The following is a 26,822-nucleotide window of genomic DNA, read 5'->3' as shown; positions in this document are numbered from 1 at the left end:
CTTGTTTCTGCCTTCCACACAGCGTAGCATTGTGTTGGCCTGTGTGTCAGAGGCCACAGGCAGCGTTTAATCCCACTAGATTATTTACATGCTTCTGACTGCTTGGTTAAGCTCTAATCCTTGAGGCCCAGGGAGAAGGAGATTGAAGTTTAGCGCACAAGACTGAAGCGTACCGCACATCGCCACGATAACTGACCTAAGCGTGGGAATTGTGTTGACCTGAATGGTGTGTGTGTGTGTGTGTGTGTGTGTGTGTGTGTGTGTGTGTGTGTGTGTGTGTGTGTGTGTGTGTGTGTGTGTGTGTGTGTGTGTGTGTGTGTGTGTGTGTGTGTGTGTGTGTGTGTGTGTGTGTGTGTGTGTGTGTGTGTGTTGTGTGTGTGTGTGTGTACGTGCAGCAGGTGGCTGTTAGTTTAGCACACAGAGGTGACATTTCCCCTCGTGAGAGCCGCGCTCTGCAGCCACACAATAGCTGTGTTGTGCGGTGATTATGATTCCTTTTAGCGCTGAGAGCAGCTACTATAATGCAGCAAGGGGACAAATCAAAGCCCTTTGTTTGGTTCATGTAGGTCCGTCAGTTTGTTTTAAGATTTTAGATTTACCCGTAGGCGCTGTGTGTCTGCAGTTCGTGTGTGTGTGTGTATGTGATCTGCACAGTGATTGTCCCCCCCCCCCCTCCTTACCTTACCTGACACGTAGCAGATCAGTCCAGACGTCTGTTGCCAATACAGAAGAAGATGGCTGCCACGGTTCACGCCCGCTAGATCTAGATGTGCTGAGCGATAGTCACTGCGAACTGTTTCAGATTTAGCACTGTAGGTCTCATCAAACAAAACAATGCAAGAACGAACAAGTAGAGCGAATATAGATGAATAATTTGTCCCTCTGGGCCAAAGTGTTTGTGCTTCAGTAATTGCTCTTTGTGAATGTGTGTGTGTGTGTGTGTGTGTCGTCTCGCCCTCAGGTGGGTAATGCCATCAAGTCGTCGATGCACGGCGCGGCTCTGAAGAGTAAATCCAAGGAGGGAGCGCGGAGCATCGAGGTGGAGATCACGCCCACCACCTCCAGGATCTCCCGCAACGCTGTCACCTCCCTCTCCATCCGGGGACACCGCTGGAAGAGACACGGTAAGACGCACACACGGGGTGGGGCGCCGGAGACTCAAACACGGGCCGCCAGCTCAGCCAAACACGACATGGGATCCAAACGTGTTATTGCTGTAACCACGTTGTCAGAAGGAATAGAAGGGAAAGGCAATAGATTAAAAGAAAATAACAAGGAGAGAGCGAGCGTCATCGTTCATTCATCGCCATCGTCTCACCGTCCCAGGGCCCGGGAACGCGGTGTCATCTTCTGTGCTGTGTACCTCTTCAGAAGCTCGTCAGGCAAATTATAGCCATTATATATGGCATCGTATCACACAGACGTGATTAATAAAGGGTTTCATGTTGAGCCCCTCTCTCATCTGTGCCTCATCACAGCGTTTAGGCTTTTGTTACCAACATATGATTACAGAAATTACTATAAACACGTCATGTGTAGGTGTTAGTGGTGACACAGAACAAAGAGCTTCCTGTCACATATTCTCATCCGTCTCCATCCAGTCTCTGTGTACCATGTGTGTTCACTGTCATTTGATTTTCTGCCATTACATTGTTTATCTTTGTCTTTACTGTGGCTGTGTGCGTGTGTGCACACGCCTGTTCTGTTCTTCATGTGTGTGTGTGTATGTCCATATCTATTGTCCCATCCTCCATGCTCCCCCCTCCCCCCACCACCAGAGTCCCAGGAAGTGAGTGTAGACAGTGAGTCTTCGCTGGGGGGGGTGGCCATCCCCGAGATCAGTGTGACAGGAGTGAGCGGCGAGCGAATGGCCAACGGAGACTCCCTGCGGTCGCGCCCCGACCCACGCGTCCTCTCCGATGCCGACGCGTCGGGCGGTGGCAGCGGCGGCTCCGAGATCGGCCCGGACCCCCGAGGTCACGACGGCGCCACGCGGGGTCAGGAGGTCAGGAGGCAGAAGTCTGTGAGGCGAATGGTGGAGAACGAAGGTTCTGGGTTAGCCTCTGCAGGGAGGAGCCAGTACTAAGATCCCCGCCCCTCCCTCCCCTGCCCCACTCCCGGGGTAACCTAGGTAACCATGTGTGAGGGCGTGGCCTGAGTGGCTGCATGATGACTTTCCAACCCCTCCCGCCTTTCGCTCCTGGCTTCGGGCTTCTCCACCTTGGCCGTCTTAACTCTTGGCCGTCTAACTCACTCACCTGTCTCACCATCAGCATCTGTTTGTTTCCATCTTTCCTTTGGGCCTCGAGCTTTCTCAAAAAATGCTCAGGCTCCATTAAAAACATCTTAAAGAAAATAAATAAGGAATAATACTTCACTCACCAGTAAAAGAGGTTAAACAATGAGCAGCATTTGTTCCACTAACACACCTGAGCAGAGCAGTAAACGTGTTGGTATCTCATCCACCTTCCTCACTCCAGAGCCTGAGGTCACCTTCAATCACAACTCCTCATATCTTGCCACTAACTCGTCCTCCAGCAGGATTGTTGTATAACTACTCCAGGGTTTCGAGAGGGATTTTGGTCACAACGTTAGGACACCTCGACACATTACTGCTAGGTTGCCACGGGAGACGGAATACTCCCATCTTATTGGTACTGTAGCTGTGGGAGCTGGCGAGAGATACGCAGGTCTGAAATAGTTTTGACGTCGATGTTGCTCACGCTGGTGATTTCCTTACCTGCTCTGGATCTTAACACGCATGACTGTTAACATGACCTGCCTATCTGTCCTCTTACCAGCTGATTTTTGCAGACCAGAATCAGGTGTGTGTGTGTGTGTGTGTGTGTGTGCTTGTGCGTTGGCCTCTCACATTGGTGTGGGTCCTGCCTTGTGTATGATTGTTACATATATAGAAACACATGCATTTGCCGTGTGCTTGCGTGGTGTGAACCGTGTGTGTGTGTGTTTACTTCACTCTCCCTTGGTGGTCTTTCCTCACCTTCTGCTCCTAGGCTCCCCTCTCCTGCTCAGGGCTGTGGGACGGTCTAACATTGCCCCTCTGCTAATAGAGTGCTGACTGATGTGTCACGGTGCTGCTGGTTAACCGAACTTAACCTGTGTGTGTGTGTGTGTGTGTGTGTGTGTGTGTGTGTGTGTGTGTGTGTGTGTGTGTGTGTGTGTGTGTGTGTGTGTGTGTGTGTGTGTGTGTGTGTGTGTGTGTGTGTGTGTGTGTGTGTGTGTGTGTGTGTGTGTGTGTGTGTGTGTGTGTGTGTGTGTGTGTGTGTGTGCGCGCGCGCGCGTCTGCGCGCGAGAGCCTGGAAGACCAAACTTGCTTCCTGGCGTCAAGGTGGTGAAATGTCTTTGTTATGGTGTAATGCTGCCACCTGCTGGAAGAGAACAGCACCCCTCTGTCACTAAGCCCTTGTCTAAGATCAAACCTTGTCATACAGAATTTCATAATTTTTGGGAGGAAATGACATAACTAGTTCACTAACATTATTTATTGTAACTTAGAGCATCCTGGAGATATTTCCTATTTTCACTTACCAACTCCATGTCAGTTGCACATGTGTCATGGTTTGATTGGTTGAGTTGGGTTGGATGACAGATGGAAGCTCTTTTGTTTTCCATGTTAATGCTCATCTGCTCTCCGTCTGTCTGTGTCACAGACGCAGTGGATCTGGGTTCCCCGGATGAGCTGATGGATATTTCGGAGGTGGATGAAGAGGCGTGGCCAGGCGAGATGGGGTCTGACATGACTCCGCCCACCATCACCGTCAGCAACAGCGTCACCACGTTAAATTTGGGGGCCAAGGCCATGAAGAAGTGTCGGCTCGGGGGGCGCAACAGCAAAGAAAAGGAGGCGGGGCTAACAATAACAGGCCGGGCTGCCAGCGAGAACTCTGAGCTCTCCGTCAAGCGCTTGACGCTCACGTCCAGCCAGTCGGTGCCCAAAGCGGGCGCTCTCAGCAGCCTGACGCGCACCGCCAGCGCTGTCTTCTCCCGCTCCTTTGAGCACGTGGCTACCAGCAACGCCCCACCGTCTAGCAACCACGTAGCCTCCGAAGCTGGCCGCTACTCGTGCAGCCTGCAGGAAGAAGGGATGGGATACCTGAGTCCTGGGCCCAACCACAAGCAGCGCTCTCCCAGCCTCAGCGTGCACCTCGGCTCTGATCTCTGAAGCCTCTGTGACTCTCCACTACCTAAACGCTCGCCTCCGATCGAGCGACCCCGCACCTGTGACCCCCGGAACTCCAAGCCATGCCAACCGTGACGAGACGACAAAAACACAGGAGGAAACACTCCAGCTCTCTCTCCCATCACTCCATTCTAACGGCTTAATTCTCTGTACTGTACACTGGCCTGCTGCGCCTTACAGGCCTCCAGAGCACCAGCAGCTCCCTTTACTCTCGCCAGCCCCCCCGCCCCCAGCATCTCAAGGCTCCCCTGGGCCTGACGGAGGCACGGTGTCTGGGTCACCACCGTCACATTCTCTGCTCCAGAGTTGCACTATTGCTGACAATTTGTGTGCCAGGACAAAGCTGCGGCCCCCTGAGGCAGCAGCTTTTCGTAAATGTGTGAGAACGTCAGCAAACGGGTGAACTTGCAGCTCGTTACTAAAAAACGTTTTTTGAAATAGTATTTTAATGGAAGTTTGTCACCCTGCATGGCTTTTCCATACATCAGATCTGACTTTGCCCAAGTTTGTCAGGGGGGCAAATAAAGGCTGCTGATTGATAAGAGTCAACCAAGTACGATTCTCCTATTTGAAACGAGTAGTTTCTACTCCTTTTTAAAGTAATAGATCATTTCCCATAGCAATACACACATCCCTTCCTCTTTAAATGGTATTACTTGTCTTGGGAAGATCAAAAACCCACATTCATTCATACCCTTTTGTGTTAACTGTTATAGCTGTGCTTTGTAAATCTACATTCTTCCCAAAAGCAAAAGCAGAGTAATAACCACTAAATGATGAAATGATGATAGGAATTGGTTCTTTATGTTTACAATCACAGTGTTGTTTTCATGACGTATAAGCAATATTTGTGTCTTTCCCTCTCGCTCCTCTAGCACCTTTCTGAAGCGCTGTGTGTGTGTGTGTGTTTTAATGGTGAAGATTAAAATTCAAGTTTGGACGTATGAAAAGGTTCTTTTTTGGTTTAGGAATGATGTGTGTGTGTGTGTGTGTGTGATGTGCGAGGTGTGGAAAGAGAGCAAGCAAGTTGTGTTTTCAACTTTGGTATTTTCTCATACTGAATAAGAGAGGTTTCACTCTCACCTGTGGTATTTTCCTGTGACAAAGACAAAGTGCTTTGTTTCCTCTGTACTGATCCTCACAGTGTAAACACCTCGGGCATATCATCAGCATCCTCCAGTGTCAACCTGAATATGAAATGATTACCATGGTTACATCGGAGTTAAGTTCTGTAACTGCAGTTGAATCTCTGGCTGTGTCCTTATGTTCTCGTTTATTTTCAGTGATTTGTTACCTGTGTTCCTCCTTCATTATCAAATTACACATGACGGTGTTCTGTTGTACTAAGAACAAAACTCCAAGTACCCGCTACACTCCTAAAGCAAGTGTTCATGCTGCCCCCACCCTCGAGCAAAACTCTGTCCTGTTGTCTGTACTAGCGCTGTTGGGTGCCCATTGCTTGGTGGGACAATAACAATCATCCTGTTTCTGTACGTGGGTTTACAGAATGTGTATGGTTATGCTCTTGTTGAACATTATCCTGTTGTTGTACTAAAGTTGACTTATTTGGGCCTTTTTTTTTTGTCTGAAGATAACTCGATGTCAGAGCTTCTGGGAATAAAGTGTTTCTATATTTCAAACTGTGTGTGTGGTGGTTCAAATGTATCTGCACCAACAAGCAAAACACAGAAATAGTAATAAAATCCTGCTGCACGTGATTTTCACCGCAAGTGGGTGAAAATCTTACAGGGGGAACTTACAGGGGGATCCGGCGCGCGGAACCGGGAACGTCCGTTAACGGCACACTTGCCGGGGAAAATCACGGACAACACGTTTTTGCTTTTAGATTATTTCGGGCCACCGGGACCACCGTCCGAAAGTACCAGTGTCCGAAACCGGCCCCCTGTAACCTCTCCTGAAACCTCTGGTTACAGGGGATCGATATTAAACCCTGCACCAGTTTTGCGCGCGCGGGCGCCGGGAACGTCCGTTACCGGGAACGTCCGTTACCGGCACACTTGCCGATGAAAATCACGGACAACACGTTTTTGCTTTTAGATTATTTCCGGCCACCGGGACCACCGTCCGAAACCACCAGTGGGTCAGGCGCCCCTCTGGTTTACAGGGGGTCGATATTAAACCCTGCACCAGTTTTGCGCGCGCGGGCGCCGGGAACGTCCGTTGGATTATTTCCGGCCACCGGGACCGCCGCCCCTTTCGCCCTCCATCGCGAAAAACTCATGATCTATAAAAGAGGGGCGCGAAAGAAAAAGTTTGAGAACCACTGCATTAAAAGAAGAAAGAGGAGTTTTACTAGTCCCCGCTAGATGGCGACATACGACAAACCATGCCAATTGACAGGCCGGGTTATCTACGTCACTTCCGCTTCCCTGTCCTTGGCAGTAGCGTTGTCGTCGTTGCTGTACGAATCAACAAACACATGGCGAAGCTCAGCAAAGAGACCAAGCAGCGGCTGCAGCAGCTGTTCCAGTGCGGGCAGTTTGTCATCCGATGGGGCTTCATTCCCACTGTGCTGTACCTCGGTCAGTATCCGCCCCGGAGCTCCGTCCTGCCGGGGAGCGCTGCCTCGCTAACACGAGCCGGTTAGCTTATGTTAGCACGCCAGCTAAGATAGAATCATGTCTTTAATATGGCTATAAATTGTTTGACACCCCTCCAATTTTCGAGTCGATACAGAAACAGGTCTTAGAAGAATCATTTTATACATCAGTGTCGAAAAATGAACTCGGACTGTAACGTGAAGCTGTAAAATGTGTCGGTAGCTGTCAGCGTTAGCATGTGGCCTAATTGGAGCACAGCGCCCCTGGTGGCTGCGAAGTGTAATTCCAATGAGATGAATGAAGTTACGATGGAAGCGTAAATTCTAATAGATTTGATTGATACACACACGGCTGTTATGACTTATAAATGTCACGTGACTTGCACGGGGGGTGACTGATAAGTTCTGAGCCCGGGGAAACAAACATGTTCAATCTAAGTCTCCTTTCAGTTCGACACACTTCTGGAAGCGATGTTGGATATCTTAGTCCTGGCATGATGTCATCACCCAAAGGAACACAAACTGATTCTGAAGCTCTTTTCATGTTTTAAGCCTTATCAAGTAATAATCCCTGGACACTTGGCCTGGTGACATCCCATAGTACTCGCACGTCCTTGGGTGCCCTTGAAACTCACTTGTCTTAAAGTGAAGTATTTTATGTGCTAAAATAACCAAGCTTTTTAATTTTTTTTACAACTCCAGCAGTTCTTTATTCATGGGGCTCAGAACTTGTCAATCAGTGAATAGATCTGAGTGCGTGCGTGTGTGTATGTGTGACTTTTTCCCGTCAATGCAGCTTGAGTTTCTGAGACTGAAAGGTGGATCGGTTCACATACAATCAACTGTAAAACCACAGATTGGTTGACATCCCACGCAACACGGCAAGGTGTCAGATTATTAGGGTAGTTTCCAGGTCTGATAGGTGTTGCAAAAGTGAATGTTTCCAAACTATTGCTACTAATTGTTAGCGGATGTGTAAAAGAGATGATTAAACGAAAGTAGTTAGTTTGTGACTTCCATTCGATTTCAAACGAGGAGGAAGTTGAGCTCTTGCAGGACTCGAGTGCTGTGGCGTCACAGCCGGAGGTGTCGGGCGAACTTTCTGCCTTCAGCATCGTGGAAACGCCGACGCTGAAGTCACACTTTCACTCCACTCTCCATCCTTCCCGTTCTTCACCTTCCTGTGCTCAGCTCATTGACTTCTACGAAACCAGAGTTTTCAGAAATTGTGCAAATTGGAGCTACTTCTTTTTTTCCCCTCCGTCATTTGTTGCCCTCAGTGTGACTCCGACTATTGCAGCACTATTGCAGGAAACTACTTTTCATGAATTGGCTCATAGGATATGGACACGTTGTTATAGTTCCCTCCTATAGCAGGGGTCGCCAACATGTCGCTCGGGAGCTACCAGTTGCTGGCAAAGCCTTTCGGAGTCACTTGCTGAAAGGTTCAAAGAATACGTACATTTGACAACACATCGTCACTTGGTATAGCTTTTTAAATTTCTATCCAATCAAATTCAAATCCCGCCTCCTTTGTTACAAAATGATTATTAGCCAATCAGCTGTCAGTTAAACAAATGACGCTGCTGTCAGGTTTGGTTAGGTGACACAATTGTGACAACATAAAGGCCGAATTAGCAGAATTAAGCTGTCATGTCGAGCAGGGTCCACACATAACCTTCACAGACATTACAACTGTGCTTCAACAGTTCAGTTGGAAGAAAAAAGGAGCTCCGCCCAAGCTCTCAATCCAGTGTTTGTTCTTCCAAACAGGAAAACACTGTGAAGATAGCATTCCAAAACTGTGAGAGAACGTGCTTCACTCCAAGAACATTCCTACATCTCACTAACATCTGCATGTGAAGCACAGATGAGATGGAAATTACAGGGAATGTCATGAAGATGAATGTTACGAATAATCTAAAACACGAGTAGCTCTCAGACACTTTTTAATTTGTCAAAGTAGCTCTCCGAGGCAAAAAGGTTGGAGACCCCTGTCCCATAGGAAGCTCACAGACTTTATTCTGAAGAAGCTTTACGACAAAAAACGGTGACTCCTCCCCTTTCAATGAAACTAGGGTGTGTTATTTCTTTTTTTTTTAGCTCTGTGTGTGTTTCTGAGGAAGGGGCAGTGAGTCAGGTCTTCTGCACAGTATTGCAATTCTAAATGTGAAGTTTTTGCACTGAAATCTGCTAATCCGGAGGAGTGTCGCCTCATCGCAGCGTTCTGATGCAACGCTGATGTGCAGGCGTGACTTTGATCACGACTTCATTGCTCTTCAAACACACACACACACACACACACACATGAACACACAGTTTGCGGCGTCGCTGAAAAAATGCTTGTGTGCTTGAAATGTGAGAAGTCTTGTAGTTTGGACCCTAGATGATCTTCATCTTGGTTTTCCAGGTTTCAAGCGGGGAGCAGATCCAGGCATGCCGGAGCCCACAGTGCTGAGGTATGAAGAGATCCATCGTAGTTTGTTTCCCCCCAAAAGGCAAAATCAAGATTGGGTCTGAAGTGAAGCAGAAAATGTGAAGAAGTTATTCTGCTGCTGCCTTCTCTCTTCTCTCTGTTTTAAGAGACAGCGATCACACCAAATGCAAATGTTCATATTTTAATCAGACATTGCAGAAATTGTTTATAATTTTGTGAATCTATCGAGTAAAGGTCGTAAGGTCGCAGAAGAATTAGTGTTATTGGAATTTACTGATCAGGTTGTTAATAGGAAGCTGTCAGTAACATCATCATATCTTTCTATCTATCGTTTCTCCAAAAATGTGAAGGTTATCTGTTGTGATATGACTACGCTGTGGTTTTTGTCTAATCAGCTTCGGGGAAGAAACTAACAAAATTTGTGGTTCCGACAATTTGTCATTTAACCATCAGTAAATCATGACAACTGCATAACTTTCCACCATTTTATCACAAATTGTAATGATGAGCTGTCTGAACTTTGTTTCCTTTAGTTTGCTATGGGGCTGAGGAAGACCCTTCAGAGCCTCCCGTCGCCACTGGGAAACGGGACATCGCATCTTCCTCTCCCGTCCACCCTCCGATGAATGATCAGTGAACATCATCTACAGCCATAATGTGAGGCGGCGCTGCGTACAGACGTGTGGACGTGGGGATGGAAAGCTGCAGGACCAAGAAGCTGAAGGAGTCGTCCCTCTTCTGTCCCTGACATTTTGGACTTTTGCGTTTTCTTTTGGAATGTGTGACACTGTTTTATGTTTTTCTCATTTCGTTGTAAATTAACATTGCTCCAAATAAATCATGAACAAAACAAGAAACAAGAGGCGGTGGAGAGTTTGAGTGATTTGTGTTGAAGCTTTAAAAAGTACAAATGATGCAAAGATGGTAGAGATTTTGATCGAGATCTCAAATTGAAGTCTGATTACAGATTTGATGGCGTCCAGTCCAGCTGTGTTTGCAGCTCTAATCATGATGCCTGAAAATTAAATATTAAAATAAACCAGATACCTCATTCAAGTGAATATTTTTTTATTTTTGGTTGTAAAAATGTATTTCATGTCACTCTGGTTTTACAAAAAATAAATGATAGAATTTGTTTCAGCATATTTTGATTACAAATCACAAAAAATAACCACATATTATTCCAGCCTCTGATAATAAATAGATATTAAATTAATAATATAAATATGTTAATAAATTAAGAAATACTGAGAGACAAGCTTGAAGGCCTGTTTCAAAATACTAAATCCTCAAATAGTTGCATAGATGCATTAAGACTTCTGTTAGTACATTCATCATCATCATAATTGTGAAACACACTCAAAGATTCAGTGTGAACACTGTAAACAGCAGCTGCAGAGTCGGTTTCATTTGGTTTTACAGTAACATGTAGTTGGCGGTGCGGCTGTTGGCTCTTTCCTTCCTCGCAAGCGCATGTTTGCCATCGATCAGGAAGTACTTGAGCTTCTGCAGGACACTGTGAGCCGTCATCTTCTTGTGGAACGTGTCGTGGTTCTCCAGCTCCCCCAACATCTGCTGCTCCTGGATGCTGCTCAGCACCTCCACCTGCTCAGGGTGTTTCAGCTGAAGGGGGGCAGAGGTGACACAGCGGCGTGAGGCGGCTTTACAGAGAAACGCCAAAGTGCTTTGACAGACTTTAAACTTGAGTATTACACTCAGCATTCATGTCAACCCCACCTTTTCTCTGATCAAGCTGCTGAGGAGGCTGATGTAGAACTTGGTCTCTGAGGGCACTGAGCTGCTGGGATACACCGCCTCTGCATGCCTGAGAAGGACCGTGTACTTCACCAGTCCAAAGACCAACCTCTGGAGACAAGACTCCTGCACAGAAGGGAAGGAACGGCCATGCAAACTTTATATAACGCTCAAGCAGTGTCTTATTCAAGAATATCTGGATTATTCTTAGAGAAATGTAGGTTTACCTTGCTCAAGTTGTGTCTGCAGCCTGCTGGGGGTGATTGGATCTTGTATTCGTCCAGATGATCAACTTGTTGTGCAGGGAATTCATTTTCAAACTGATGACAGAGGAAGTTGTTAGTGATGAAGGTCTGGGCAGGCTTGATGAAGATGAAGATAAAGATCCCAATTAGCGGCACTCACCTCCTTGTCATGGCGCTCGACCACCGCAACAGCTAAGCTCCAAAGCGGGGAGCCGCTCAGCAGGTCGGTCTGCGGTCGCTCCGCCTCCTCACCTGACGTCTCACCTGCGGGGGTCTCGGCGGGCGCGTCGGCGAGCGGAGCCCCGGGAACGCGCGGTGGCAACGCGGCCATCAGGAGCGCGCAGGAGAGTAGGTAAGTGTCTGTGAGAGGAGAGGAGAGGAGAGGAGAGAGTGAGTGAGTGAGAGGAGGAGGCAGCGGGCAGAGAGAGCTTGACCGCCGGCTCCGTACTTACTGAGTGTGGAGGGCATGGTGATGGTGATGGGTTGGCGGCGGCTTTGTGATTCACGAGTTCGCTTCCCAGATGATGCTGTGTGGGAGTTGATCTCGCTGCCTTTTTATATTATGCAGATCGGTGGAGTTTCCCGTCACTTTCCCCAAACGTGAATTCATAATCTACGTCAGATGTCTAATGTAATGTCCGGTGGTGGTGATGTGAGATGATGAGATTGAGAATTGGCGCTCCTTTCAATGTCGATTTACCACTACTTTACTGACTGATTGAAGTAATTTACTCAAATCAAAGGATATAAAGTAGAAAGAGATGTTTTAAAGATGGTCAATCAAGAGATAGGGCACTAAACAATGACTTCAAATAACTAGAATAGTTTCCTACAAACACATTTAGACAATTATCTTACATAATTTTAACATAATTTCAGTGGTGTGATGTTTTCTATGGAGTAATAACCACATGCTGGATTTCATTCAGAAACGTTAGTGCCCTCTGAATTTGTTCCTGCGTGCATACTTGTCTATTACAGAAAAATGTATTTGATATCAACATAACCTCATCAAGGTATCTTCCCTTTGTCTGTGCCAAATTTTTATTTCAATTTTCACATTCAAATTCTGACCAGTTGCTTCCTTTCTGTGTAAGAGTGACTCCTATAATCTCAATTTGGGTCAAAAGAAAGCAGTAAACTGTGGGTGGATGATCTTAAATTAGTTTGGTTGCAACAACAACAACAGTCTCACTTGAGAGTGTTGCAATATGGGGAATACAGGGATTATGCCCCCGTCTGATCAGGGGATTGTTTTAGTACTTTCAGAGTACAATTTGAGGCATTAGAATAGCTCAGTGGTTGCATGCGGATGTGTCTGATATTATTAGGAAGTGTCCATCCTGACAGTCTCTTACTCCAAACCACAATTTCAATTGTGCTTGGTGACAGTTTTAATTAAAAATATTTTTAAATTCTGATGTGATTGATCACAATGCACAAATGATTTGTGCATTTGTTGAAATGTATTCAGAGATGTGTGGTTCTCATAGTTGTGTTGTGTTTAGAAAGAAAGTCTTTTGGTTGGGTTTAACTTTTTTTTCTTATTTCTGCTTTTTGATGACTTTTTTGAATTCATAATTTACCAAAAAAGTCCCCAGTGTGTAGCTTTCTTAGTGGTCAGCGAAGTATTTTTATTAGTCTCGGACGTGTTGAGCACTTGAGCACGTGCACTTCAAATCTTATTTACTTTGCGTTTGGAGTGGAATTCCATGAGTTAAGCATGATTACTTTGAGTAGTTTTACTGTAAGATAATTAACCAGAATCTAATCCTTCTGCTGCCACGTTTCCAAACATCTAGTTTGTGTAAATCCACTTTCAGTACAAGATACACTTGTTATGTACAGCGTGGCATGTATTTATATATGATGTATGGATGAAATCAATAAAAATATAGCAATGCTGGAAAAAGGCAATCAAACTTGATTCTAACTATGTAATCGTAGTAGTGATTCCCTGGTGGAGTCTCCTTCTATTTAGATGCAACACCCCCTCCCAGTAGACCAGTTTAGTTGAGTAACCACCAGAGAAATCTCACCAGTGTGCACACAGAGGCGACGTGTCACATGGGGTAATATGGGGATCCTCTGACTGCATCAGTTCCTCCGAGAAAAGGAAACTCAGCCTTTTTTTAGAGGTGCTGGATTTGCTCAATTTTCCCCATATGTGTTCGAGTACAAAAATGAAAGTAAGTGAATGACTGTTCTCAATATGTGTTGTTTAATAGCTCCTGGTCATTTTGAGATACACTCTTTCCAGCCGGGGTTGTATTAAGTTTGACGTCAATTAAATCCGGATGTAACAGCAAAAGCATTTCTAAGCGAATGGAGGGGAGGTGTGACTAATGATACAGAGGGTCAAAGCCAGAGCCAGCCAAGCTTCTGGTTTGGGGGCTTCTTCCTTACTTTTTAAACCAAAAACTACATCAATTAAATATTTCTTTCTATTACTTACAGCCTGTGTGTTTATTTCACTACAGACAGCACAAATGAAACAGGACAAACCCCTTAAACCACTTGGTCTTTCCGTAGAGCTCTCCAAAATAATTCCAACCCCAGCATCGTCTATGACAACCCCTGAGGAAAATCCTCTTTTATCTCTCCTTTCACTATCAAAGAAACTCAACCTCTGAGAAATTCACTTCACTTTTTCCTCTTGACTCAGTTATTCTGTAACTGCGGCAGACACAACTTAGCTCAAATGTATGTGAGTATGAAACCGTAGTGAGGAGTGTTTCTTTACAGCTATAGGAACATCCAAGCAATCATATACAAGCTTTGGATTGAACCCCAAGGTGATTTAAGGACCTATACTGTGTTATGTGTTGTTTTCGGTGAGCAAGGTGTGTTCAGAGCAGATATCTTGCTTTCTTCTGGTTTCCTTTTCCACTAAAAGGACATGATGGATGATGAAGTGGGACCAAAGCCTGGACTTCAGCCTGTAATACACCATCCTGTTTGCTAGGTGGCAGTCAAGGATCACGTTCACAGGCACTATGAAAATGCATGTTCCATGATTTGCCCACAGAGATAATATAATGTATGAAGCTCATGCCCTGGGGAGATTGCTGGAGGGCCTCTGCGCTCACCCAAGGGTGTGTTATTCTGTTTGGATCTGTGTTTGGGTTGAGGACTTAGTGAGCATCACCCCGACAACTGATTAAAATCACTTTGTGGCAAATACATACAGATTTCTATACATCTGCCAATTCCTGTTTTACTGTTTAATTCCTCTTCTCCATTTGCTTTGCTTTGCCTCTTCATCACTGACCTTCCCCTTCCTCTTGCCTCTCACATCCCTCCTCTCAACCCCTCCGTCACCCCCTCCATGTCTCCTCAGTCGTCTCCTTCCTTTCATGCCTTTTTTCTCTCTCATGTCACTCTGCTCCAGCCTCGTCTCCTCTCTTTCTTCATCTAATGGCGTTCCTTTCTTTTCCGTGGACAGAGTTCCATCAGGGAAGCCAGGAATTGCACACGTATGTGCTCGGTTTGCCACAGGCGCTCTTCAATATTTAATCAGGAGTGCATTTGTTTGACGAGAGCTCAGAATATGAGTGTGACTGAGTGATGAAGAGCGATGTCTGACTGTGCATATGTTCTGTGTACATATTTTTTACGTGTGGGTGTTTGTGTGACAAATATGTGACAATACACTATGTTTGGGGATGAAAGGCTCTCTCCATTTCCATGGTAATTGGTTTCCTCTCTCTCTCTCTCTTTCCCTGCTTCTACCCTGTTGTTCCTCTCATTCTTTCTGTTTTCCTATCTCCTCCTTTAGTCCATGCCCCCTCCCCCTACAATCCATTCTTCTTCCTATATCTCATCAAAAGCCTGGTGTAAAGTATCACAGCCCTATTTCAGTGTAGGGCTCATTCATTTGAATGCCGTACTATGAAGCGCCTTTGCTGTGTGCATATGTGACAGAGAGAGAGTGTGTGTGTGTGTGTGTGTGGGTGCGTGTGTGTGTGTGTGTGTATGTGTGTGTGGGTGTGTGTGTGTGTATGTGTGTGTGTGTGTGTGTTAGTGGCTGGTCTCAGTTGTCTCCAGGGACCACAGAGCAGCGTTTCATCATCCTCTCTAGACTCGGCACAAGAAAGTCCCCGCCTCTTCTTTTGCTTCCTCAGCAATTCAGCAGTGTTTTCCTTATTTCCTCCTCTCACTCTCAAGACGTGGCTGTGGTTATGAATCTAAATTAAGCCATTTTGTAGCTTTCTGTTCAGAGCTACTAACCAGATTACTGCTAGACTCCCCCAACTTAACTCATTTACAAATTAGAGGGGCACTCAGTCATGCACATCAAGGCCCCACACTCCACCACTTCCAACTAAAACTGTTGTTATTACAGCGCCACCATCAGGTTGATTGATGTTTTTTTTGTAAAAGTAGCGGTTGACTTATTCCTCCATGAGATGAAACACAGTTATGATGATTGCGCCACGGTCACTCAACTTTAGCAGCCGATTATGGCTAAACTAATGTCAGAATACATCCCGGAGCGCTCGTGGTCTGTAGTCGAGCGTGTGTGCAGCAGCATCAGTCTGTAGGGTTCAACCCCAATGTGGACTGAAGTGTATTAAACCCATTACATCTCAGAGTGAAAATCAATACTTTCCTGCGTTTTATCTTGATTCTGCAGATTTTAACAGCCCTATCAATGTCTTCCTTCTCCTGCGCCTCAACGCGACAATAGACCCATTTCAAGAAAACATGGCAGGCTTTCATCCACGCTGAGTTAGCAGGGCATAAAACCAACGAGCTGCTGCTTCCGACCATCTGATCGCTGTTTCAGTAGTGTACGTCAGCTTTGCTGACACACAGAATTGTGTTTCAATTGTTTTTCTTCTTTGTTCAGCTGAGAATTGCGGCGTCCATGATGTCCTTACTAAAATCATCTGTGTTGTTAATGTTTTTTTAATATTGCTTGTAAACATTAGAGTACATTTAAAGAGATAACGATATAATGATGGGAAACGTTTGTAGAATATTTCCTTTGGGTGATACTTTCCCTTTCCACGTTACGGGACAACGTCGCATAATTGCACAACGCACAGTAGCTTTTCCATTCAAAGACCTTGTAAGTGAATGAGACGCATCTCCAGAACGTTAAAACTTACAAAAAAATGATGTCAGTGACCTACTTCAGATGTCAATGACCTGAACATTGTGCCATTTTGTAAGATGTGTGGAGTATTGCTTTATGATAAACTAGAAATGTGCCGAAAGGTCGAGTCCTGCATGGCGTCAAGACTGTTTTCAGTATTGTAAGCAATATGTAAGCATAGAGAGGAAGTAAGAGGAATTGAAATAAGTCATAATTGCAGTATTACAAAAACGGTGTGACTTGAGTGTGTGTGTGTTGAATTGCCTGACAATACGTACACTGGGCCATTACCTCTGACAGCCATGGTGTTGGTATAAACTGAGTTTCTGAAAGGGGCCAATTATCTCAGATCACAAGGCCTATCAGGGAATCAGACTCGACATAACACAACTGAAACCACCAGCTGCACTCAGGCTGAACTCTGCTCATGTAGAATATTATGTTCAGCTCCACTTGACGTGCTGAATTCAAATGAATTCTCTTTCATGTCATATTCCTTTGAATCCTTTAATTAAATTCATTGGACTTTCACCCATTTTCTACCATTGGCTTTATTCTTCTTTCAGTCCTTGCAGTTCATTTCATTTTGTCACTTTGGGAGTTGAGGCATAAACCTTAACGATAATATTTGATGGATTTCATTGTTAAGACCCTGTCGTGATTGACGGTTCCCATAGCTATTATTATTCCATGTGTTTCATGGATTGTGTGTGCGTCAAACTTTGCCAACCAAGCTAATACTTATCTACTTTGGTCATTGTTTCCCCCAAAATCACAACATTTAGTCAAATAATAGTGTCAATATACACAGTAGTATCATTTGAATGCAGTGTTTAATGACTTACTCCTATACAAGCTTAACAGGTGAGGTCACACCCGGGTGCCCTGTGTTTACAATGCCTCCCCCATCTCCTTGTTCACTGAATGAGAGCGTTTGAATGACTGCTCCAATGACTGCTTGTGAGAACACTACTTCCTCATGGCCTGTGAAAACCACATAAGAGACACAGCGTCTCATCTTCCATAACCCACAGCCATGCAGGTCCAGACCCTCTCATGTTTCACTCACCTGCCTGCTGCCTCAGGTAAGAGGAAAGCAAAGCTCCAGGGTCTGAATTCTCCCGCTGTACGATTAAACACAAAGCTCCAAACCCAAAAATGGCCATCTAATACACACGTTTGTACCACATCATACGACTTACATTCACTCCCTGGAGGGCAAACCATAATCATGACCACATGCCTTAACCTAACATTACCTAATCCTAAGACTTGATCCGAAAATAAATGTTTAAGTTTAAGGGAACCAGTTAATGGACCCCATAATTGAAGGAGTATCTCCATAATGTCACTGTGTGAACAGATTTGTGGCACCATAATGTAATGAATACCCAATGCACGCACACACAAACACACACTCCCCCACTGGCTGCTCTTTGTTTACCTATGGAAATTTGAGCCAGGTAATGTGGTGACGTAGCCCCACCGAGTGCCTTCTGTTTTAGTTTATCCCCCTTTTCCCTCCTTTTCTCTTATGAACATCATACATCATTTACACCCAAAACGACACTAAACAAACACTAAAACGGTGCCAATGTGTCACCTGCGCCATTGTGACGTTTGCAGCACAGCGATCGACGGGAGGTGTTGAATGTTTGGTTTCTTTGTCAGATTGGTGAAAAGGTGGAAGTGATGCAATGTTTCTATGCACCTGTGACCCCCCCGCCCGCCCCCCGAACACACACAAACACACGCACAGGCACACACGCACGCACAGACACACACTCACGCACACACACGAAGCCGATACGCGCGAGCCTTTGGGTGGAGCAGCCAGGCAGCGTCGCGTGCTGCGGAACACACTCCGTACTCCGTAGGTCGTTCAGGCTGCGCGCGGCTCGGCTGCAGATGCGGGGTGGCTGAGTGTGAGCGCGAGCCAGGGGGGGGGGGGTGAAATGGCGAACGGGCGCGGGCGGTGTCGGTGCGGCGGCTTGTGAGGACGCAGCGCGCGCATACACACCACGCACACACAGAACACAACGAGACGAACCAGCAGCGAGACAGACATCGGCCATGGAGGACTCGGAGCCCGCAGAGGACGGCTTGCTCGCGGGCTTGCGTTGGAACCGGAGTACCCGGGACCAGACGCAGCTAAAACACAAGATTCGGGACTTGCCGGGGCTCCTTAAGCACGGGCTGCACCTGCGGAAGAAGAGCGTGAGTATTCAGAGCACAGGTCGGATCGTCTGCCGACCACCCGTGTTTGGTGTTAAATGGACATTAGTGGCGGCTGATGGGTTTAGCTTTCAAACGGCAGTTTTAACGACGTCGCCTAGGGCTGAAGCTACTTCGTAACCTCGTCACGACTCAGGTGTTTTCATTTTGTTACAAGCGTTACTGTCGCAGAGGCAGGCTCTCTCTCTCTCTCTCTCTCTCTCTCTCTCTCTCTCTCTGTCTCTCTCCCTCTCCCTCTCTCTTCGTGTCATGTTTATGTTGCTACATCCTAAATAAGCACTATTGTTTTTGTGCACCATACCTTCACACAGCTGTCTCAACAACACACACACACACACACACACACACACGCTCACACACACACTCACGTAATTTAATGTAATTCACCTCATGTGGCTTCCCTTGTCCCCTAAGTAAATATCTCAATAACAGTGTATAGACATCTTAATGTTGTAAGCATTGATCTTTTTCCATTAACAATCAAATTAACCGATTTTTATCAAGCATTTGTGGTTCAACTGGTTCATATTTCAGCTCCAAAATGTCAGGAAAAATGGGAGAAATGCCTGGGATAATTTCCCAGAGGCGAAAACTGATTTTGTCTGAACATGCATTTTAAATTTGTAACATAATAACAAACACACCAAATCAGGAAATTCAGAAAGCATTAAACAAGTGAATGATTTGCATATTTAGTTGATGAATAACCCAAATGATCAATCGGTTTAAATTCTGATGTGATATGATGTGATATTTGTACACACACCACGTATTCATGGTAATCTGCTAACTAAGCGGTAAATGTGTGTGTAACTACGTGCACTGTAGTGGAATGAAAACACCTCACAAGCCAAGTCCCTGCTCAAAAATGTCAGCTCCACTCATCTTCATCGCCGGTGGCAGCCAGCAGAAAATGCTCGTGTCCCTGTATGATTCCCACAGTGGGAATCAGAGACGGTGCCAAGTCGGGGGGATCCAGTCCCACCGGGGCCAAACGGGCTAAAAATACCTCCATGCTAGTGTGAAGGCATCTTGGTCCAAGAGATTACTAAACAGCGTCTGCCATGTTACATCATGAGTGTGTGTGTGTGTGTGTGTGTGTGTGATGTCAGAATGACCCAGAATTTGAGTCTTTGTGTATTTCTGTGTTGAAATTCACAGCTCTGATTTTCATAGCTCATTAGTCCAACAGAAACAAATGACAGCTAAGTCAATACAACTGTGTGAGTCAAATATTACACATGTGCTCGGAAATGATCATTCATCTTTGCATTTGTGTACATGTGTGTGACTGAGGGGATGGAAATGGAGGAGGAGTGTGAGGAGATGAGGAGCAAAATTGATCTTTCCACCTCCTCTCTGTATCTAATCCAGTGTGAGTGAGTGTGTGTGATGAGGCGTGAGGAAGAGGTGCACAGGTATGGCTGCTCTGTGCAGATGGTTCTCTCCAGATATTGGCAGTTGGTGCTGCTTCCACAGACACGCACGCACGCACACACACACACACACACACACACACACACACACACACACACACACACACACACATGCAAAGCCCCCACAAAGGTATCACAGACCGCCATTCAACTTTACCTTCATGGATCCATGCACGATCTCACAGCCACTGTTTATTTTAGTTCTCATACTTACTAATTGGAACACGGCAGATAAAAGAGATCCTGCCAACTTGCTACTTTAATGTTCACTGAGAGCCTGATAATTGAAAGCCTGAGAATTGAAACTATTTCATGACAAAGACCCATCTGTCGCCTGCAGCCGTCTCACCTTGGAGAATCCTGTCTTTCATTATTCTCTGTTCTGACTTGCTCTCGTATTCAATTAATCCTGCTTATTTAGAGAGAGAGAGAGAGAGAGAGTTTGGGATTGTGCCCAAACTGATTTCTCTCTATGACGTTGGTGTGTGTGTTTGTGCTGTGATCTCCCTCACACATTTGCGAGTGAGAGAGAGAGAGAGAGAGAGAGAGCGGAGTACTTCTTCCCTGTAGGCAAAGTGTACTTGTGATGAGAAAGAGGGTCGGCCTGAGTGACAGAGGCCTCGGCTGCCGTCGCTTTGGTCGGCAGTGAAGATGGGAGCGTTTGGGAAACCAGACTGGTGGTGTGGCTTCTTCTCTTTTTTTGTTGCTGCAGTTTCCCACCAGTGCCAACCGAGTCACGACGTCGCAGCTGCTTTTACTGCGGACGGTTAGTTTTTGTTACTTCTATTGCTGATGCCAGCACACAGGGACGGCAGGGGGCGCGACAATAGGGGATTGGGGAGAGGGGGGGTGGAGATGAACCGCCGCAAAAAAAAACGATAAATAACAGGAACCACAGGAGAACAAGCAACTTTTGAAAAGATAAATTGCCTTTCGTTCAACACCTACAAATCTCAACCCCGGGCGATATTTGTCATTTCACAGTTGCTGTCAAAAGGCAATAGATGTGGTTGAGTCTTGCAAATTGATTTATTCAGACAGGTGAACTTCTGAGTCGTGTGTGTTTCATTTCCCTCCGTGCATCAGCTTTAGTTTGGTTGCTGTCTTTAATCACAGCGCAGTAATGAGTGCGTGTGAACACAATACCAGAGAGAAGAATAGCTGCAAATGGCTGCAAGCACTCTGGGGTGTTTGTTGTTTAACCTGACTCTTCCCTCCTGCACAGAGAGAGAAGCCATTGTGAAGTTGTTTGTGTGTGTGTGTGAGATGTCGGGGCAAGCAGGAACACTGTTTTTCCAGTCGGAGATCTTGGCACAGAGAGTGGGAGCAGGCTGGTATCTGGTGTTGTTGTCAAAGCGGAGCCACAGAGGGAAAGTTGACGACGTTCCTCGTACTGTCTAATTTGTGCGTTATACACGGAGTGGAGCGGAGAGGAGGCTTGTCGTGTGTTTTCATGTCTGCCAGCCATATTTTACACCCATAACTGCATTATACATGGCGTCGTGAAAGATGAAAGGGACAGTGACGGGCGGAGACAAATTTATCTACACACACACTCTCACACACACGTTTTTTTTTGTGTCATTTTTGTCAGGACCAAGGGATTGGCATTACCACTACCTGCACCTGTGTGTGTGTGTGTGTGTGTGTGTGTGTGTGTGTGTTTCAGTAGATAGGTGCAAGCTGGCAGGATGATTCCTCCACCAGATTCACTATTGAGCTGCAGTCGCTTTGATGTCTCCATTTTGACTTCTATGACAGATCTGTCAAGGAGTCGACAGGAGCTGCTGTGTGTGTGCGTGCGTGTGTGTGTGTGTGTGAGTATGTGAGTGAGTGGGCCTGCCAAGCATACCGTGCTACGGATCTTCACCATGCTCAGCAATCTAATCTGAGAGTAATCCATTTCTTTCTCCTCCCTCCCTGCTTCCCTCCCTCCATCGCTCTCTCTCTCCCTCTTTCTGTCTACACACACTTTGAAGTCATCACACAGATAAGCTTGTGAGCGCGGGCTCTTGCTTTATAGCTGTCGTTTCTCTCTTCTCTTCTCTTCTCTTCTCTTCTCTTCTCTTCTCTTCTCTTCTCTAAAGAAGAAAATGAGGTACAAAGACACACACACACACACACACACACACAGAGGAACGTGGCCCACAGACATATCTGTCTTTACGTCATACTGCATGAATGAAACACCTATGTGTGTGTGTGTGTGTGTGAGCCGTCTCAACAGACAAAGAGATGGAGAGATAAGATAGAGAGACCAAGAGAGAGAGAGAGAGAGAGAGAGCGACAGCAAAAAGTCAGAAACCATCTCTTTAATCTGCTTGCTTTGTGCTCTATTTAACTGTCTCAACATCTTTACACACACACACACACACACACACACACACACACACACACACACACACACACACACACACACACACACACGTAGAGACACAACTTGATTAGGTCATGGTTAGGTCAGGTTTGACACAGTTAGTGTGTGTGTGTGTGTCTGAATTGTTTCTCTTATCACACACACACACACACACACACACACATCTACACTTCTCTTATCAGCTCTCTCTTTCATCTCTTGATTTTTTCCCTTTCTCAGTTATGACTAACATTATCCCTCATGTCTCTCTCTCTCTCTCTCTCTCTCTCTCTCTCTCTCTCTCTCTCTCTCTCTCCATCTGCCGTTCTCATGTGATTTCCTCTCTTCCTCTTCCTCTCACCGTTTTATGTTTTCTCCGTCCATTCTTGTCCTCCCCTTGGTGCTGACGCTGTGATGTGGCTCGGTTTTCGAGCAGGAACGGGAATCAAACCCACAACCTTTATCAGCCTCACAGCCAATCTGTCCTACAGAGCCCGTGGAAGAGTTGTACCGTTTTTATGAGCTTTGACAATCATTCACATACCTGAGACCTAAAACACTCATTCATTGTGTGTGTGTGTGTGTGTCAGTGTCATCTCGCTCCTCTGGCACCACACCACACCATAAAGATGAGGAGTTGTATTTCCTGATGCGTTGGTGTGAGTGCACAGGCTCGGGGTCAAAGGTCACAGCGCCTGAACCGAGAACACATCTGTCATAAGCTTTCTCTACTGGAGCTCACGGACAATTCATGTTCCCAACAATGGAGCTGATATTTGTACAATGCAGCAATAAGAGGCCCCCGGAAAGAGTGTGTGTGTTTGTGTGTGTGTGTGTCTTAACCTGACTAATGTCTTTGGAATGGAAAAACTGGTCTCGCTCATCTCTTAGCCCTGTTTGGTCTGTGTATTTACTCTTTGCGTGTCTATATGTGTGTGCGCGTGCGTGCGTGTGTTTGTGTGTGTTACTATATGCAGGCACTGAGGGATTGTGTTTATTGTGTTTCAACAGCAATCACCTGACACTATCCCGGGACCCAGCGCGGGGCCTACTGTACACAAGGTAGGTGAAAGACACGCACGCACGCACACACACACACACACACACACACACACACACATCTACAAACAGATGATGTCATGTCTTTAGGTTTAGTGTTTGTTTAGCCCAAATAAAGATGACATCAGCGGTGCGTTATACCTTGGACCTTTTCCAAGCTTCTTTTATCACCTGCACACACACACAGAGGCAGAGAGCGGGGTGCGCGCGTGTGTGTGTGTGTGTGTGTGTGTGTGTGTGCCTTCTGTGCTATACGTCACTGCAACCTGCTTTTCAGTAATCATGTACCTTCTGCCTGAGAGCTTGAATTTCTCTCTGTTTTCTTCTTCCTCTTCCACATCTTAACTTGTACAGAGATTTCACACCCATTCACACCACAAATTGAGGTTGAACTGTCTGGACTCCCTCATTGTGCCCCGTGGCATGTAGATGACATAATGAAGGGGATAGAATTAGCAGCCCGTGTAAACAGCTTCATTGATATTCTGTTTTATTTATGATGATGCCAATAGTGGGATTACTGCGACACCATCAATGCTGGATTCCCCCGGGGGGGGGGGGGGAGCAAATCAAACTGTCCTTGAAGAAATTAATTGTTTGTGTGTGTGTGTGTGTGTGTGTGTGTGTGTGTGTGTACTCAGTCTTGCTCCCAGAGTTTTCCGTGTGCCGCACGTTCTGTGAGGAACGCCTTCCTCTCTCACGGGCCGTACCCAGCCAAAGACAAGATACACCTGGCCAGAATCATACGGTACGTTTGCTGTCTGTCTGTGTGTGTGTGTGTGTGAGTGTGTGTGTGTGTGTGTGTGAGCGCAGCTGAACTGGTTGTGCCCGGGGATGTGTGAAAGACACACACTGACTCACCAGCCCCTTCCCTGATAGGCCAGTTAATCCTTCATGCAGCAAGATGAGGAAATGATGAGTCGGGATAGAACAGCACACCATGCTTCTGGTCATGCGTTCACTCGTAAAATATAAACAGAGCAAATCCATACACGTGCAGAAAGAGTATGAACATATGGACACAAATAACCATTATCATTGCACAACACACAGACACACGCACACACACACACACACACACACACACACACACACACACACACACACACACACACACACACACACACACAGAGTTTATCCTGAGGGAACCCAGATGGACGATGTTAGTTTTTCAGGGGAAAAGTCTTCGGGAAGACGAATGAATAATCAATGCTTATCGATTAAATGGAAAAAGACGAGACAAGCTTTCTGCTGGTGGAAAGTGTGTGTGTGTGTGCGTGTGTCTGTGTGTCTGTGTGTCTGTGTGTGCGTATTAAATTGTAATGTATGACCACGCTCCACATGTATGTCCTCTACCAGGCGTAGCTATGTGGGTGTGGAGCTGGTGCAGTGGCTGTGCGAGCAGTGTGTGTACGTGCGCTGTCGGACTACTGCTGTGCGTGTCTGGCAGGTGCTGCTGGAGCTGGGAGTCCTGCTGTCTGGTAAACACACACACAACACACACACACACACACATTTGAAGTCTCCTTCTAGTAATCCTGCTGTGCAAATTTCCAAAGAGACAAACAATTAATGAACATCCCTAAACGACCTCTCCATAAGGTCAAACGGTGACGACTCAACCGTGAAGCTGTGCGTCTGAACAAAGTGTGTGTTTGTGGTGTCTCTTCCTGTCCCCAGTGGACCAGCGGGTGGTGTTCTCAGACTCAAACTCCTACTACCAGTTCAGCTTCGAGGAGTGCGACTCGGCCTCCTGCGAGTTCCGCTCCAATGAGGGGGAGTGGCCAGAGGCGGTCAGGCTCCTCCTCCAGCTCGCCCCCTATGTCCAGTTCCGCTCTGGGGGCGGAGCCAACAGCCCGTAAGTGCACAAACTGTCTGTGTGTGTTTCACTTTTTTTTTTTCATACAGAATTTTTATCTTTACTGGTCATTTTTGCAATCTCTTTAGGGAAAATAATAATTTGTTTTAAATGATGTTTACCTGCTTAATGTAAAGAATATGTAAGAATTAATCAATATTTCAGTATTTCAGTATGGTATCAAAGTTGGAATGTTTGGTATACTGAAAACCTGATACTCTGACAGACACACGCAACCACAGACACACATACACACACACACACACCCAGATCATCTTCAAATCCCAGTGAGAAACCTAATGCTCTAAAGCAGCTTATGTGAGACAGGTACCTTTATCTACACACCCATCAAAGTAATACCCTCCTACACAAAATAAAGTGACACATGATGTGTTCGCTCAGATACATGACAGGGTCTCTGATACACACACTCACACCCCACACGCACACATACACACATACAGCCAGTGTTTCATTAATTCCTGTTTTGAGGTATTCCCGCTGAAGCTGCTGCTGAACTCAATCTGTCGCTCAGAAAGAGACAGTGTAGGTGTGTGTGTGTGTGTGTGTGTGTGGGAGGGGGGTGGGGAGCGGGGGGGTGAGTCAAGGAAGGGTAGAGTATATATATGGAGAGAGAAGGAACAAGAGTACATGTCAACACACTCAGTATTTACAGAGACGGGGAGCGAGCACGACAGCGAGGGGAAGTAGACGTCACAGTCGTTAACATAAATCTCATCTATCAGCTCAAAGCCCCGTGAGAGGTTTCAAAATATACATCTCAGTTCACCACATACATACGTGGACGTGTTCCATATTCCCACGGGCTGCTGGTGTACTTTGGCAGAGCACCCTCGGGTGGAGGAGTGGAAGTAGCTGAGCATTATTTTTTAATGTGCCGAGACAAAGTCCTCTTATTTTAGCACATTTTCACTTCTTCCTCTTAAACACTGAGATCATTTACCAGCATTCACATGATGAATAATGGTGTGTGGATATTCACAAAGACTCACATCACGCTTTAGTTTGTTATTTATGTTTCTCGAAGTAGTTTAATGTATGAATCCTCAACACAACAGTACAACGTGTCTGAATACATGGGTACAGGTTTCAAACTCCAGCAGCACAAAGACTAAACCTCAAACACAGATTTACTTTGCCGGTTGTTAATTGACCCCGAGGCAGGTCAAATATTAACATCTTAAGAGAAACTGGAGCTGGAGAGGAGCAGAAGCATTAGCAGTAGGATCTCCATATGTGTGTGTGTGTGTGTGTGTTTGTGTGTGCATTGCTCGGGAAAGCCACACAAATCTATCACGGGACAGGACGACACTTTGTTTGACGTAAACTGAGCATGAAGGCACGGCAAACACAAATGAGGGTAATCCTTGATAACCACGCTGCACTGCGCCACACAATGGTCAGTGACACATACACACGCACACACACACACACACACACACACCTTTCTTTGCCCTCCCTCTAGTCTTAAGCTGTGCACCTGGTGAGTTTGACTACAGAGGATCTAAAGTTATCAGATTTTAAGAAAACAAGAGAAGCTGAAAGGGGAAACTGGCTC

The 26,822-nt window shown here is 46.0% G+C and overlaps 4 protein-coding genes and 1 pseudogene across 4 annotated transcripts in view; 4 read left to right on the top strand and 1 right to left on the bottom strand.

Moving 5' to 3' along the window:
• The window catches only part of LOC143000503 (hyccin-like), a 14,921-nt gene extending 11,057 nt beyond the window's left edge, over nucleotides 1–3,864 (top strand). Inside the window, exons 10-12 of the mRNA XM_076149845.1 lie at nucleotides 962–1,124; nucleotides 1,779–2,131; nucleotides 3,672–3,864. Coding sequence (XP_076005960.1) covers nucleotides 962–1,124; nucleotides 1,779–2,086 — 471 coding nt within the window. The 3' untranslated portion in view covers nucleotides 2,087–2,131; nucleotides 3,672–3,864. The remainder of the gene's footprint in view (nucleotides 1–961; nucleotides 1,125–1,778; nucleotides 2,132–3,671) is intronic.
• On the top strand, nucleotides 2,147–5,832 carry LOC143000504 (hyccin pseudogene; annotated as a pseudogene).
• Nucleotides 5,833–6,571: 739 nt separating this feature from the next.
• tomm7 (translocase of outer mitochondrial membrane 7 homolog (yeast)) lies at nucleotides 6,572–9,816 on the top strand. Its single transcript, XM_076150052.1, has 3 exons — nucleotides 6,572–6,744; nucleotides 9,172–9,220; nucleotides 9,732–9,816. Exons 1-3 carry the CDS (start codon nucleotides 6,642–6,644, stop codon nucleotides 9,745–9,747), a joined length of 168 nt encoding a protein of 55 aa, XP_076006167.1. The 5' UTR covers nucleotides 6,572–6,641; the 3' UTR covers nucleotides 9,748–9,816.
• Nucleotides 9,817–9,985: 169 nt separating this feature from the next.
• On the bottom strand, nucleotides 9,986–11,666 carry LOC143000660 (interleukin-6-like). Its single transcript, XM_076150051.1, has 5 exons — nucleotides 11,651–11,666; nucleotides 11,359–11,558; nucleotides 11,181–11,273; nucleotides 10,936–11,079; nucleotides 9,986–10,821 (listed from the first exon to the last, which is right to left on the bottom strand). Exons 1-5 carry the CDS (start codon nucleotides 11,664–11,666, stop codon nucleotides 10,615–10,617), a joined length of 660 nt encoding a protein of 219 aa, XP_076006166.1. The 3' UTR covers nucleotides 9,986–10,614.
• A 6,645-nt stretch (nucleotides 11,667–18,311) lies between these two features.
• The window catches only part of rapgef5a (Rap guanine nucleotide exchange factor (GEF) 5a), a 29,940-nt gene continuing 21,429 nt past the window's right edge, over nucleotides 18,312–26,822 (top strand). Inside the window, exons 1-5 of the mRNA XM_076149786.1 lie at nucleotides 18,312–18,516; nucleotides 23,338–23,388; nucleotides 24,027–24,133; nucleotides 24,745–24,866; nucleotides 25,066–25,243. Of these exons, the coding sequence (XP_076005901.1) occupies nucleotides 18,373–18,516; nucleotides 23,338–23,388; nucleotides 24,027–24,133; nucleotides 24,745–24,866; nucleotides 25,066–25,243 (602 nt within the window). The 5' untranslated portion in view covers nucleotides 18,312–18,372. The remainder of the gene's footprint in view (nucleotides 18,517–23,337; nucleotides 23,389–24,026; nucleotides 24,134–24,744; nucleotides 24,867–25,065; nucleotides 25,244–26,822) is intronic.

Source organism: Genypterus blacodes, unplaced genomic scaffold (genome assembly GCF_046128005.1).
Source record: "Genypterus blacodes isolate CSIRO-AG114 ecotype Tasmania unplaced genomic scaffold, CSIRO-AGI_Gbla_v1 ptg000048l_1, whole genome shotgun sequence".
In the NCBI taxonomy this organism is placed as follows: domain Eukaryota; kingdom Metazoa; phylum Chordata; class Actinopteri; order Ophidiiformes; family Ophidiidae; genus Genypterus; species Genypterus blacodes.
Note: the sequence above shows the minus strand (reverse complement) of the source record. Positions and strands in the feature narration are given on the sequence as shown.

What these genes read in the sequence shown, in the direction of transcription:
- LOC143000660 (XM_076150051.1), bottom strand. An exon ending in GCAGACACAACTTGAGCAAG is followed by an intron (nt 11,080 to 11,180) that starts GTAAACCTACAT and finishes CCTTCTGTGCAG; the next exon opens with GAGTCTTGTCTCCAGAGGTT. An exon ending in GCAGCTTGATCAGAGAAAAG is followed by an intron (nt 10,822 to 10,935) that starts GTGGGGTTGACA and finishes GCCCCCCTTCAG; the next exon opens with CTGAAACACCCTGAGCAGGT.
- tomm7 (XM_076150052.1), top strand. Translation starts at nt 6,642, where the DNA reads ATGGCGAAGCTCAGCAAAGAGACCAAGCAGCGGCTGCAGCAGCTGTTC. An exon ending in TCCCACTGTGCTGTACCTCG is followed by an intron (nt 6,745 to 9,171) that starts GTCAGTATCCGC and finishes TTGGTTTTCCAG; the next exon opens with GTTTCAAGCGGGGAGCAGAT.